The following is a 15846-nucleotide window of genomic DNA, read 5'->3' as shown; positions in this document are numbered from 1 at the left end:
GATTGATGCAGGGGAAATGTTTCAGCACTTGGCTAGAGGGACCAGAATAAGGAGTCATCCTGGGAAGTTGAATAAAGGTGTTAGTTAGTAGGGGTGGAAAACTAAATTTTTTACTTGGAGAGTTGTGAATAAGTGGAATGGGTTGCCATGGTCAGTTGCGAGTGCTTTGTCTATTAATGGATCCAAAGAGAGGTATGGTAGATTGTGTGAATGGATTGGGTCTCCTACAATGAGTCTTCGGGCTAATGACTAATATAATAAGAATAATATGTCATATCAAAGAAGCCTTATAAAAACATAATGAGAAGGATGTTTCCTTCCCAGTGTGTTATTCAGATACCAGTCATCTTTCTTGTCCACTTACAGTATATCATCTGAACTTTTAATTCCCTGTCCACATTCACCCTCATAATTCCCATTCTTATTAATTTTCTTCTGTCTAGTTCCATCAGTGTAATATATACTTAATCATCATCATCAAATTCCTGATATGTACCTTCAGGGAGTATACAGGATAATTATGATGGTACTACATGAAAAAGTTACTCTATTACTAACTTCCGATTAATAATTTTCCTCCAAATTAATCTGTTATCTGTCAAGACTCCAGTATTATCAGATCTTATATTTTTGTCTTTTAGGGCACATTTTATTTTGTCAATCCATCTACATCATGGTCTTCCTCTGAGTCTTTTTCCTGCCAACTTGACAAAGAACACTTGTTTTGCTAATCTTTCCTCTCCCATTCTGGTTCAGTTACCATAACATCTGAGATTAGCTATACTAACACATTCCTGAATGCTAACAATAGCAAGATTTTAACTATATCTTCATTTTTGATAGATACTGCCATTGATGCTATCTGTTCACTGCACAAATATTTCTCAGAACTCTCATATCAGAGGTCTCTAGTCTTTGATCAAGTGTTTTATTTCTAACCCAGCTCTTGGAACTATAAGTTAAAATCGGTTTGAGCTCTATCTCTTGTATACACTAATTTAGCATTTTGACTAATATCTTTCATATTCCATATAAATTTATCATCATCTTACCATACCATGTTTACTAATTCTGTTGTCTCTTTCCATATTTAATTTCCCATCTTCACTAAATATTGTGCCTAAATAGTGTTACTTGTTTTAAAAATGTGTTACTTGTTTTAAAAATGTGTTACTTGTTCTGTAGGCTCACTTCAGGATACGGTTGATGTTTTCAATGTTTTTACCTATTTTCGTTATTTTTGTTTTTTTATTGCTGATGTTACAACAGTTATTCAGTTTATTCAGGGAGTCATATACAGACTTGTTCTGTATTTATTCAGAAGTATAACATCATCTGCATAAAGTGAAGAGTTAAAATTAACATCACCAATTTTGATATCAGATTTAATACCACTTTCTTTCATAATGTGATCCATATAGATAATGAACCTTTGTTGCACACCTGATTTAACATAAAGCCATCTTCCATGTACCTCCTTCAATTCTACCTTCTGACTTATAGCTTAAATAGCGTCTACATATTGCTTGGTATAATTTCTCATTTACACCATATAATCTAGCGTTTTGAAGAGCTTTAATCTTGGCTCCTTTTCATATGCCTTTTCCAGATCTACAAAACGTAAATGCAAATCCTTGTTATATTCCCCATATTTCTCAACTTTTGTTTTGAAGATCCTGACAACTCTATTTGGCCTGAATCCAGCTTGTTCTTCACCAATCTTGACTTTCACAATTGTTCTTAGCCATTTCTCAAGTATACTTTTGCATAAATTTTACCAGGAACACTCAGTAGGAAATTTCTCTGTAATTCTCACATTCAGTTTTATTTCGCTTTTTATAGATGGGTACTGTGAGAGAGCTCTGCTCCAGTCGTATGGAATTCGATTCTCTGACCAGGCATTCTGAATTATGCAGTGCAGCTATCACAAATCTTTTATACCTCCATATTGCAGCATTTCTGGCCAAATTTCATCTACTCCAGCTGCATTTCAGGTCTTTGACAACTTTTTCTACTTCAAGGATGGATATCCTTGCATCCCTAACTGCATTCCAGTTGGAAGTTTTCTACCATCATGCTTACACTGCTTGTTTCATTTAGCAGTCTTTCAAGGTAATTACTCCAGACATCTAGAATATCATTGTCTTAAGTTTTCATGTCACTTTTATCATCTCTGATTCCTTTTACAGTACTCTTTCCTCATTTTCTAAGCTTTTTGATTATCCACCATATTATTTTGCCACCCTCCTGATATTTAATTTTTTATATTTTTTGCAACATGTTCCCATGACTTTTGTTCATTTAGTTTTACACAGTGTTTCACTTTTTTACATTTTTCTCTATATTCTCTAAGAACACAAACTGACTTACTTGTCAAGAACTTTCAATATGCTTTCTTCTTTTCCTTGACATCTTCTTTAACTTCCTTCCGTCAACCATGGACTTCTGATTTTTCAATCCTTGTAGATTACCTCCCATATGCTTCTCTGGCTGAATCAGTCAAAGTTTTCTTTAGCGTTGCCACTGAATTGTCAAGTTTTGGTTCTTGTTTTCAAACTCTTTCAGTTTTTCTTGAGTAATGTTTGTGTATTTAAGTCTTCATTCACATCTGATAGCTGTTTAACTTTGATTCATTTCAAAACTTGCTTACACACTCTTCTTTTCAATATGAAGTTCAATTTTATCCTGCTCAACACTAAATGGTGATCATTTCCTATTTCAAATCATCTTTATACTCGTGTCCTAAACAAGTGCGAAAACATCACTGTTGATTCTTATTCTTTGCTTCTTCACTCTATGTGAATTTGTGAACATTTTTCTGTTAGAAAACATGGTGTATGTAATAACTAGTCCATGTCCTGAGCAGAAATCTAGCTGATGCTTATCATTATTATTAGTTTTGCTCTTTTCTCCAAATTTTCACCACCCATTTCTGTATGTCTGGTAATCATTTCTTACTCTGCTGTTTAAATCTCCAACAAGGACCAACTTTTCTTTTTCATTGAGTCAGCAGGTCTCTCTAATGCCTCAAAAAATGCATCCATTTCTTCCTTGGTAGAACCTTCTGTGGGACAATAATAAATTTAGTTTAATCCTTTATCCAAGTGTAAGCAAACAAAGTTTGCTCCTGAAGTATCTTCAGGACTGAGGCAACTTGTGGTAAAGGTGGACCAAGCTCTCATCACTCCTTGTCTTAGTTTCTCTCATAATGCAAAGCACATCTCCTTGTGGACATGTATAATGCTATGCATTAAAGGAAGGGCCAGACCCAGAGGTGGTGATACTAAGGTGGAAGCAATGGAAAAGTCATATTTACCTATATGAGTTACCAAAAGGTGTCTCACCTTATTATTAAATTACTCTGGATTTAGAGAAAGATGTTGAAAGTTTTTTTCACTTGGTTAGACTATAATAAATTTAGTTTAATCCTTTATCCAAGTGTAAGCAAACAAAGTTTGCGCCTGAAGTATCTTCAGGACTGAAGCAACTTGTGGTAGAGGTGGACCAAGCTCACTTTGTCTGGGTCTGGCTCCCACTGACGAGAACCTCAATAAAGGTCGAAACCAGTCTGGGTAGTGGCCCTTCCTTTAATGCATAGCATTATACATGTCTGCAAGGAGATGTGCTTTGCATTATGGGTGATGAAAGCTTTGTCCACCTTTACCACGAGTTGCCTGAGTCCTGGAGATACTTCAGGTGCAAACTTTGTTTGCTTACACTTGAATAAAGGATTAAACTAAATTTATTATAGTCTAACCAAGTGGGAATAAACTTCCAACATCTTTCTCTAAATCCAGAGTAATATAATAATATGATGAGACAACTTTTGGCAACTTGTATAGGTAAATATGACTTCTCCATTGCTTCCACCTTAGTATCACCACCTCTGGGTCTGGCTCCCACTGGTGAGACCTCAATAAAGGTTGAAACCGGTCTGGGTAATGGCCCTTCTTTTAATGCATAGCATTATACATGTCTGCAAGGAGATGTGTTTTTTATTATGGGAGATACTAAGACAAGGAGTGATGAGACCTTGGTCCATCTTTACCACGAGTTGCCTCAGTCCTGAAGATACTTCAGGTGCAAACTTTGTTTGCTTATACTTGGATAAAGGATTAAACTAAATTTATTATAGTCTAAACATGGAAAAAACTTTAATGTTTCAACAAATAAGTCTCATTGTCCAATTCTCCTCATTCTGATATTTGCCCACATCACTCTACTTTATATCCTGCCACCCAAGAAGATTATCCTCATATTTAGTGTTGAATGCTATAGCTACTCCCTCTTTTCCCTGATTGTCATTGCCTGAATATAACATTTTGTTGCTTAGAAAGATCTCACCTGTTTTTATCTTCATTGTTTCAGTCACACCTTATGTCGATGTGGTACTTATCCAATTCTTCTGCTAGTTCCATATTCTTTCCATTTATGCTTCTTATGTTGATAGTACCAACCTTGAACTCTGTTGATGTTGAATTGGGATGTGTTCTGGGATTTGTTCCAGTGTCTGACTTTTCACTGTTTGCCCTGGTTCTCTGTCAGAAACAACAGGGACCTTATTTAACTAGATGATGCCCCAGCCAGCATGAAATTCTCTCATGATGTATCATCATTTTACATTGTGGTTTAAGCTAATAAGAATTTGGTCTATATTCCAAATTGTCAGTAATATACACTTTGTAATCTTTATGTGAGAGAAGTGCAAGTCATAAACTTGCACTTCTCTCACATTAAATGGCAACCATTATTCACACACTGATCTGTTTACATAATCTTGCAGGATTGCTATATCATTTTTATTAGCTGTTGTCCTATTTTATAAATTGTTGGCGAATTGCCTCATAAGTACAAGTAGTGCACAATTCTATCCCTCACATTTTATGTTGGACTATTGTTTTGGCCTTCCAACTCAAACATATGCATTGAATATATCACCAAAGTAATCCCACACTACTCTGAACTGCCTTCCCCCATGTCTTTGCTCTCAAAAGATGTGCCAAGGCCATACAAACAAAAAAATCAATCATACCACAACTGGCTTACTTCAAGAACCCCCATCCTCTTCTGGTGCTTATACTCAAGCCAGAAATATGCATTGAATATATCACCAAAGTAATCCCACACTACTCTGAACTGCCTTCTCCCATGTCTTTGCTCTCAAAAGATGTGCCAAGGCCATATAAACAAAAAATCAATCATACCACAACTGGCTTATTTCAAGAACTCCATCTTCTTCTGGTGCTTATACTCAAGCCAGAAATAGCTGCAAGAAAACTATCAGTGCTTCGAAAACAGTTTGAAAGAGCAAAAATCAGGAAACTTGCAGCTTGTCCAAATGGCAGCTGATCATTTTGATCTTTCGCCAAAGCAATTGGTCTTAACAATACAAAATTAATAACCGAAAAAACTCACGTACAAAGATTATTTAATAGTATAATTTTCACCTGTGTGTCACAGGCATCTTCAGTACATTAAGCTCAAATTAAACAATAACTGACAGTACCAAAAAGCACCACCTAAATAGCTGGTGTAAGATAACTAAAAAGGTCAATAAATTTCCTAAAAAAATAAATAATAATTAAAAAAAGTAAATAAATTAAAAAAAAAAAAATCAATACAATAAAAAGTTAGGAAAGATTAGCTGATTTGTAAAGTACTATCTCCCATAAAGGGGATAGATGTAAGCCATCGGATCTGTTTAAGTTAGGAGAATGAAGTAGAGTTTCACATGTTTCTTTATAAAGGCGTTCCATGAGAAACTGACTTTTGTGAAGAACTCTTGTCTTTCTCCAATGAACTCTGTGTCTAGTGAAGATGGCATGTTCTGCAAGTCCAGACTTTTCAGGTTTAAAGTATTCAATATAAGATTGGTGTTCTTCTAGCCAAATAGAGGCAGATCTTCCCATTTGTCCAAAATAGGATAATCCACAAGAGCACAGAATCTGGTAGACACCTGGATGATTAAGATGTGGAAGCTTGTCCTTAGGAGAAGTGATTTTAAAACTTTTGCTATACGTTTACTGATGCCTTGTACATAAGGGATAGTAATGCGCATTATTTCTTCTGTGTTTGAAGAGATAGACATTAAAACTACTCAAAGTTCTTTTAATAAAGCAATTCTTATAACCATTAGATAGAAAGGAAGAAGTTATATATTGCAGTTCTTTCTGTAAAAGATCGTCTGAAGAACAAAAGGAGTGGGCCCGATGAACCAGTGTTTTAATAGTTCCTGCCTTTTGACTGGGATGGTGATGAGATTCCGCATGGATATAATGGCCTGTATGAGTCTTCTTTTTATAAACTGAGAAATGTAGGTTACCATCTGGTTGGGGAAGAATTAGAAGATCTAAAAAGGCTAACTGCTTATTTGATTCTACTTCTAGGGTAAACATGATCCTAGAATGAAATGCATTTAACACAGAAGAAATAACGCGCATTACTATCCCTTATGTACAAGGCATCAGTAAACATATAGCAAAAGTTTTAAAATCACTGAATATTTTTGTTGCCTTTCGACCATTTAGAAAAATCTCCACCTTTCTCACTTCTCCTAAGGACAAGCTTCCACATCTTAATCATCCAGGTGTCTACCAGATTCTGTGCTCTTGTGGATTATCCTATTTCAGACAAACGGGAAGATCTGCCTCTATTTGGCTAGAAGAACACCAATCTTATATTGAATACTTTAAACCTGAAAAGTCTGGACTTGCAGAACATGCCATCTTCACTAGACACAGAGTTCATTGGAGAAAGACAAGAGTTCTTCACAAAAGTCAGTTTCTCATGGAACGCCTTTATAAAGAAACATGTGAAACTCTACTTCATTCTCCTAACTTAAACAGATCCGATGGCTTACGTCTATCCCCTTTATGGGAGATAGTACTTTACAAATCAGCTAATCTTTCCTAACTTTTTATTGTATTGTTTTTTTTTTATTTATTTATTTTTTATTTTTTTAGGAAATGTATTGACCTTTTTAGTTATCTTACACCAGCTATTTAGGTGGCGCTTTTTGGAATTGTCAGTTATTGTTTAATTTGAGCTTAATGTACTGAAGATGCCTGTGACACACAGGCGAAAATTATACTATTAAATAATCTTTGTATGTGAGTTTTTTCCGTTATTAATTTTGTATCGATATGTCTACTCACGGTATACCTCTTTTAAAACTAATTGGTCTTAACTTTTGCCCAACACTACTCCCACCTCTATCATATTCAGATGGGTCTATTACATCACCACTCAAAAAAAAGCCAATCTCCTGGCTTCACACTTTGGCTCCAGTGCATGTATACCTGACCATTGTAAATTCCAGATGCCCAGCACTCAATGCCCTCTCTGTTCTTTCACCAGAAAAATATTGCCCAAATTAGACTCCAAAAAAAGTCTCCTAGCCCTGATGCAGTTCTCCAATTGTCCTGAAGGTTTAAGCTTAAATACTGCACAAGTCTGCCCTTGCTGATTATGTCTTATGCACCAGAAGTGACTCCTGTCCTATGTAACCTGTTTATACTCTCTTACTCCATTAATATATACTCCACAGCCTGGAAATGAGCCTATGTTCAACCCATTCCCAAGAAGGGTGACAAATCACTACCATCAATCTACCACCCTATGTCATTCACCTCAGTCCTATCTAAAGTAATGGAGAGAACCATCAGTCCCCAACTTTGAACTACGTTGAAAGCACCCAGCTAGTAAATGACCACCAGTATTGATTCTTTTGCTGCCGATTAACAGGAAATCTAGTCATACATATCACACATCTCTGAACAACTGCCATGGAGAAATTTGATAGAATCTCAACTGGCTGCACTTTATATCTCCAAAACTTTTGACTGGATCTGGCACAAAGACCTACTAAGCAAACTCCCATCATTTGGTCCTGTGACTTCTGCAACATTACCAGCTTTGTGATTGGATGCATGCCATGTGTGATGGTGGATGGTTCCTTATCCTCTCACTAATCTGTTAATGCTGTGGTTATTCAAGGTTCTGTTCTCTCACCAACCCTCTTCCTTCTGTATATCAACAACCTACTTCAGTTGACCTTCAATCCAAATACACAGTTTTGCAGATGGCAGTGCATTGTACTCCTCCCTTTCATTTAGCAAACCTTATTCTATACAAATCAACTCAACTTACAGAGCATCAACCACCACTGCCATCAATTCTGATCTCTGAGCCATCTTCCAATGGGAGTTCTGATAATCTCATCAATTTCAGTGTGCTAACAAAATGCAGTTCTTCCTTATTTCTCACAAAAAAAAAACTGTTTTCTTCCAGTATTATCTTTGACAATATTCAAATCCCTGAACAAGATGAGATTTCTCTTCTTGGAATCACCCTGATCTCAAGCCTCTCCTGGAATAAACACATCACAACCATTGCCTCCTCAGCTTCCAAAAAAGTAGGATTTCTCTTTTGCTCAAGCTGTTACTTTGCCTCCGAATAGCTGTTAACCTTATACAAATCACAAATATGCCCAGCTATTGAATACTGCTCTTATATTTGAGGTGGGCCCCTAAAATACTCTCCTAAATATTCTCTCCTAAAATACTTTACTCAATACAGAAGAGAGCAATCGGATTGATTAATAACCCATCTCTTACACCTCACTTCACCCATTTTCACACAGGCATTTGGTTTCTGTAATATGTGTTCTATAAATATTTCCATGGCAAATATGCATATGAAATAGCATCAATAATTCCCCCACTCTGTATACTAAAACACGTGCAACTTCCTCCAAACATCTCTTCAGAGTACAACCCAAAACCTACAGATCAAGTTTCTTTTCCTCCTCCTTCATCTCTGATACTGCTGTATTGTGGACAGTCTTCCTCTTTATGTGTTTCCCAAGAAATATATATAGGCTTTTAAATCAAATATGAACAAGTTTCTCTTATATCAACTCACTACCCACACACAGTATTAATCTACTATAGGTTGATTAACCAACCTCTTGTGTATGGGCTCAACATTAAAAAAAATACTACTTCCAACAGAGCATCATATTCCTATTCAACCATTTCTAAATTCTTCCTTTCATCAACTTTTCCAATACCTTAACTAGCACTCCTAAATACTGACAGGTCTTTAATCTGCTGCCTCTATCTTAGAACCTAGTTTAGTTTATGCAATAGTTTCATCAGCTGTAAATTTTGTCCCTGACTTTTGTAAATTGTGAGGATGTGCAAGGGATCACTCAATAACTCACCTATTTCTTCTTCTTCTTCTGCATCTGCCACTTCTCTACCATCAGCATTCATTAAAATTATCTTTTAAAATTCATTCTTTCTTTAACTCACCACATAGTGAAAGAAGGAATGAATTTTAAAAGATAATTTTAATGAAAGCTGATGGTAGAGAAGTGAATTGCTTTGTCTGCTCAGCTGATTTCTTCTCATACTCTGAATTTGCTTTCCTGGTCACCATTTTTGCTTCTTGATATTGCTTATGAGCCTGCTGATTACATCTTTATCTATATGTACATATCTATGTGTTATTATTATTATTCCACACCTCCATGAAGTCATAAAACTCATTGTGGAAGGTCCACATGAGACAACACAAAGTCTGTCGTGCCATTCCTTAAAGTCATTCAAACTTTGCACTCTCACCACCTTCTCAGACAATGCATTCCATGCTCCGATCATTCTATATGCAAAAAAAAAAATGCCTGTAATCCTCTTACTTATTGCTTCCTTTTGTAACATCCAGGGATGGGATAGTTCCTGGCCCTCATTTACTACAATATTAAAAATCTCCCTAGCATTGATCCAGTGCATACCTTTCAGCAGCTTAAATGCCTCAATTATATCCCCCCCCCCATTTCATCTACAATGTAGTTTGCATGCCAATCAGTCGTCATGATCAACATTGTACAGTATTGATATCATTTTTGTTCTGTGCACTGTCCAAATTTATTTCTTTTCCTTAAATTCTGGTGACCAGATCTGAACACAGTAATCCAGATGTGATCTGATCTTTATATAATGAAACCACTGCCTCTGCTAGGTCAATGTCCTTCTCACTATTGCAGCAATTTTCTGGGATATCTTCACAACTTTTGCAGTATGTTCTCTTAATTTCAGATTTTTCTTTCCAATTACCCCAAGATCCTTTGCTTTCTCTGCTTCTTCCAGTATTAATATGAGTGATATAAAACATTCCATCTGTGGATACAGAATTTCAAAGTCTTATGTTTAGCTGCATTAAACTGGTATCTTCATTCATTTGCCCATCTTTCCAACTTATTCAATACTCTTGAAGAGCCACAACATCAGAACTATTAAATTAAAGATACAAACAAATTATATACAGGTATCCCTTGATATATGCAGTTAATTAATCCTCGATGAACACCGCATATATCAAAACCGCATTATTCAATGTTAAGAATTAATGGGAATAATTATAATGAATCCTGCAAAATATAAAAATTTAAACGTAATTTATTTTTTAAGGTGACATGTATTTATATATTTTATCTATACATATTTGTTACATAAAAACTTATCTAAATATTTATTTTTTATAAAAAAACTTATCTAACGTAAATTGAACAGTGGTAGCTTTTTTTTTCTCCTCCATGATTTTACTCTGCATACTCAAAGATGCAGATGCCACTTTGCCTTGTTTGCGGTACTCAGTCGCTTTATTTAAAATGGTTGATATAGTTGATTCACCAAGGCCTAGAGCTCCTCCGGTGTTTGCTTTGCTTTCTCCGTTATCAAACCTTTTAATAACGTCAATTTTAGTATCCAAAGTAATAAGTTTTCGTTTATTATTCTTTTTCGAGGCCATGGTTACAAAGAGTAATGCTTTACATAATTTGAAAATTATGTGATATGCAGATAGGCCGTAAGCATACACTGTAATACATACACATATATGTCTGTACGCGCCATTCTCTGCTGATAAAGTGAAGCACTGAGACTGAGTTACTAACGTTGGAGCACGACTCGTACCACGTGATCTGATCGGTTTCATTGACCAAATCTAACACTTTGCTTATTTTCAAACTTTTTGGGCCGCACTAATCAAATTTGATATCTCATATATCAAGTTTATGGTCACAATAATTTTATGTACAGTAATCAAAACCGCATTAATCAAAGCCGCATATATCAAGGGATGCCTGTACTTGGTTTAATCCTTTATCCACGTATAAGCAAACAAAGTTTGTGCCTGAAGTATTTTCAGGACTGTCAAGTGATGTGATGTCTTAGCTTCCTTATACGAGTTGCCCCAGTCCTGAAAATACTTCAGGCCAAACTTTGTTTGCTTACACTTCAATAAAGGATTAAACCAAGTATATATAATTTCTTGGTATCTTTAATTTATAGCATAAACAAGTGAAAAACTTCCAACATCAGGACTATTTCTAATAGCCTTCCAAAGCTTCACATCACCTTCAAACAACTGAATGCCTCCTTGTAGTCCAGTAACAATTATTGACATAAAGATTGAACAGTAATGGGCAAAATACTCAACGCTCTGAAACTCCACTTGTACCATCCTACTTCCTTCTGCTACTCCCATGTCCCCATATACAATTCTATATATCTGTCTGAAAGCCAGTTACAAGTTCTATCAACTAATCTGATGTCCAAAATCATATGTTGCAACTTAAATTCAAATGTGTCATGTAGCATTCTATCATGCCTTTGCAAAATCAAAAAAAAAAAAAAAAAATGTAACAGTGTATACTTTACTCTCTTCCACAGCTCTTGTTAGTCTATAAAAGATGACCAGATTACTAAAATAAGAGTGCCCCTTAAGAAATCCATACTGGCCTACATCAATACTATTGCCCACATCTCCTCAATTCTGTATACAAATTCTTACCAGTTTTCCAAATTTTTAATAACCTGAAATATGTTAGAAATATGTGGTCTATACCTCCATTCCACTTTCACCCTTATTCAATTCCATTATCTTACCCTGCTTTCACTCATCAGGAACTTAGCATGTTCCCTTTAAAATACATGTCAACAGGATAAGTTCCTGATGAGTGAACTCCACCTCTTTTTATCCCTCTATGAATAAAGCCTGCTTGACCAGGATGAAACATCCTAATAAAATGATTATTAAAAAAAGTTCAGTTATGCCATCTGCCTTGTTTACCCAACTACCGCCTCCATTCAATAATGTAATCCATCCACAATAATTTTTCCTCCTATTGACCATATAGCAAAAATCTTTTTGGGATTCTTCTTCAATTGTTGCACTTATCTCTTCTCATATTCTAATTTTTCTTCCTTAATTATGTGGCTTCCTTAATTGAGTATAAGATATTTGAGATATTGATACTGATAATTTACAGACAAAAAATATTGGTGTTGGCAAGCAGACACCATTGTATGTAGATGATGGTGGTAGCAGTTCTGTGTAGTTGATGGATGAAATTGTAGAGACAGAGAATTGTAGAGTACTCTCCCTTGATGAGGCCTCAGGCTCCTTGAAGGTGTCATATAATAATAATAATTGTACATGTATTATGTTGTAGATAACGGTATATTTCACATCATTTTCACGAATTATTCAAAATTTCAAAAATCGTCACTGAAATGACCAATGTCACATTTATGACCAACAGGCATAGAGACATTGCAATTATTATAACATAAATTTCAAATACTTTCCCAGTAAATTTTGTTAGCTTAGCAGTATATTTTTATCTGTGATATAAGGTTTTCAGTGTAAAATATTCATTTGATGTAATTATTTTATTGTAGCCCATGCCAGAAATATCTTTTTGTTGGACAAAGTGATGGAGCCCTAACTGTATATTTACTTAAAGAAAACGGTAATGTTTCTACTATGTCAGAATATTGGAAATTTGGATGGCATGATTCACATCTTGGAGCTATTCAGTATATTTGTATGAGTAACGATGGAAGGTAGGAATTCATTTCCAATATTTTTATTAATTATATTTTTTGTTGATGATTTTCACTGCCTGATATGATATTGCCATCTTGCTTATTTGCTTAAAATATTGTTTAAAAAATGATCATATTTAATCTCTAGGAAAAAAAAGGAAAAAGTTGGAAATTAGTTAATAGATGTTTTTATATCACTCTTATACACAAGAGGCCACAAGGCCTATATGAAATAAATGCCATAGGCTGGGGATAAGAACGAAGTAATCTGTTGATATTCACCTTGGAAAACTGTAGGTTGTAGTCCTTTGGAAATACTTGGTGGGAGGCTGTTCCACAGAACTGAGGTGGATGGAATAAAAGATGATTAGGAGTAACAGGTTCAGTTAACCTGAAGTTCATAAAAGGGTATTGGTAGCTGCCTCTTGTGTTCCTATAGGTTTAGCATAAATGCAAGGCATAATGGATGCTAATTCTATTGAATAGCAACTGGAAATATCTCTAGAAGAGGCACAAAGCAGAAGATTATCCTTGCAGCTGAAGAGAGTATGTGAGAGATGGGTCATTATTCAACCAAACTACTCTCTTTTGGACTTCAACGAGAATTTTTCATCAAGTGGCCAGTGGTGTATCACAGGGACTTAGTAGTTGGTCCTCAGTTGTTTAATTTGTGAAAATATTCAGTTTTTTGCTGATGATATTAAACTGGGAAGAGCACTAATAAATGAAGGTGATGCAGATATCCTGCAGGAAGACTTAAACAGCAGTATGGGAAAAAGTAAATGGCTGCCAGTTTAATGTGGCCAAGTGTTAGGTGATGCACTTTGGGAAGAAATCATAAGCTGTGTACTATATTGATGGAGCTGAACTGCAGGAAACTAATGAGGCCAGGGACTTGGGTGTGTTTGTGGACAGAGAGTTAAAGTTTAGAAGGCATATTGCAAAAGTAAGCAAAACAGCACATCAGATTATGTGATTGTTGAAGAATACACTAACAAGCAGGAATAAAGAGGTTATTTTTCCCTATATAAGGCTTTAATAAGGCCACATTATTAAAGGTGATGCACATATTTAATAATCTGTGCACAGTTGTCTAAATTTAAATTTTTTAGACAACTGTGCATAGATCTGGACTCCCAGATTCAGTGGTAATAAGAAGTTCTGGAGAGGATCCAGTGGCAATGATTGTGGCAGGCCTGGGGAATATGCTCCATATGAGAATATATTGACAGTCTGTAGGCTTTAAAAATTAGCTGATAGACAAAAAGATAAGCCATGATAAGTTATTAAAGTGATTTTATGAGATTGACATTGAAGACTTTTTTTAGTACATGGCAAGAAGACATAGAACAAAGGAACACCAGTGGAAATTATGTAATATTGTGGTTATCAATGGTATTAGACAAACTTTTTTGCTTGGAGGATTGTGAATGGGTGCAACGGGTTGCCAGAGGTGGTGTAGCTGCTTCATCAGTGAATGAGTTTAAGGAGAGGTATTGTGCGAATAGTGGATCTCCCATTCTGAGTCTTCTGACTCCATGGAGATGCCTGTACAATAATAATAATAATCATCGTCATCATCAAATTTCTGACATGTACACTCAAGGGGTCTATAGGATATGATAGTACTACATGAAAAATTTACATGATTATTAACTTCCTTTCTACAATTTTTCTCCAAATCAATCTATTATCTGTCAAGACTCCAACATTATAAGATCTGATATTTCTATCTTCTAAAGCACTTTTTACTATATCAGTCTACCTATATCTTGGTCTTCCTCTGGGTGTTTTGTTTTGCTAATCTTTCCTCTCATTCTGTTTAAGTGACCATACCACCTGAGATTAGCTCTGCTAACACATTCCTGGATGCTAACAATGTCAAGTTCTTTCCTAATATCCTTGATTTTAATATGATATTGCCATTGATACTGTCTGTTCATGCTCCTAATCTATCTGAGGACTCTCAGGTCTGTGACCTAATCTGGTCAAGTGTTTTATTTCTAACCCAGCTTTCAGATCCATAAATTAAAATTAGTTTGAACACTGTCTTGTATACAGCTAATTTAGTGTTCCGACTAATTTCTCTCTTATTCCATATAAATTTATTCAGATGACTTTTTATTATACCAGCTTTCTTGATTCTGCTGTCTATTTCCATATTTAATTTACCATCTTCATTAAAAATTGTGCCTAGGTAACTGAAATGTTTTACTTGTTCTATAGGTTCTCCATTCACAATGCAGTTGATATTTTCATTGTCTTTGTATTGCTATTGCTGACTTCATACCAAATCTATTACAACAGTTATTCAATTTAGTCAGGGAATTTTGCAGATTTGTTTAGGATTTATTTAGGAGTATAACATTGTCTGCATAAAGTAAAGAGCTGACATTAACATCTCCAATTTTGATATCAGGTTTAATACACTTTCCTTCATAATGTAATCCATACATATAATGAATAACAGAAGGGATAATGTACATACTTGTCTGACACCAGATTTAACATTAAAGCATCTTCCTGTACTTCCTTCAATTAAATGCTGACTTAAAACTCAAATGAAGATTAAGTATTGCCTTGATATAATTCCCCACTTACACCATACAACTGTAGCCCAAATTAAATAATGTGCCCACAGAAGGTGACAATTGTCCTTGCACATTATTGTGCAATACACAGGGACCAATATGCCAGTGCAATTAGTATGCTTAGCAAGTTCAGACTGTCTAGGCTCATGTTCTTCAAGACAATTAAAAGCAGATCATCTTATTACATGGTACCTATTCTTTATGTTCTTCTGACAAACTTTTACAGAAAGAATTACAGTATATTAAATCTACCTTCTTATCAAATAGTTTTAATGATTCCTTCATCAAAAGCAGCATTTAACAATTATGGAAGCCTACCCTCTTTTAGTAGGCTTTCAGGCATCTACTAGATTCCTTGCTGT

The 15846-nt window shown here is 35.2% G+C and overlaps 1 protein-coding gene across 1 annotated transcript in view; it reads left to right on the top strand.

Moving 5' to 3' along the window:
• The window catches only part of LOC150095208 (cilia- and flagella-associated protein 44-like), a 214616-nt gene that overhangs the window by 163387 nt on the left and 35383 nt on the right, over positions 1–15846 (top strand). Inside the window, exon 7 of the mRNA XM_090410620.1 lies at positions 12747–12911. Within this exon, the coding sequence (XP_090266746.1) occupies positions 12747–12911 (165 nt within the window). The remainder of the gene's footprint in view (positions 1–12746; positions 12912–15846) is intronic.

This window comes from Typopeltis vanoorti, chromosome 20, assembly GCF_054136105.1.
Source record: "Typopeltis vanoorti isolate ZY-2024b chromosome 20, IOZ_Tvanoo_1.0, whole genome shotgun sequence".
Taxonomy (NCBI): Eukaryota; Metazoa; Arthropoda; class Arachnida; order Uropygi; family Thelyphonidae; genus Typopeltis; species Typopeltis vanoorti.
Note: the sequence above shows the minus strand (reverse complement) of the source record. Positions and strands in the feature narration are given on the sequence as shown.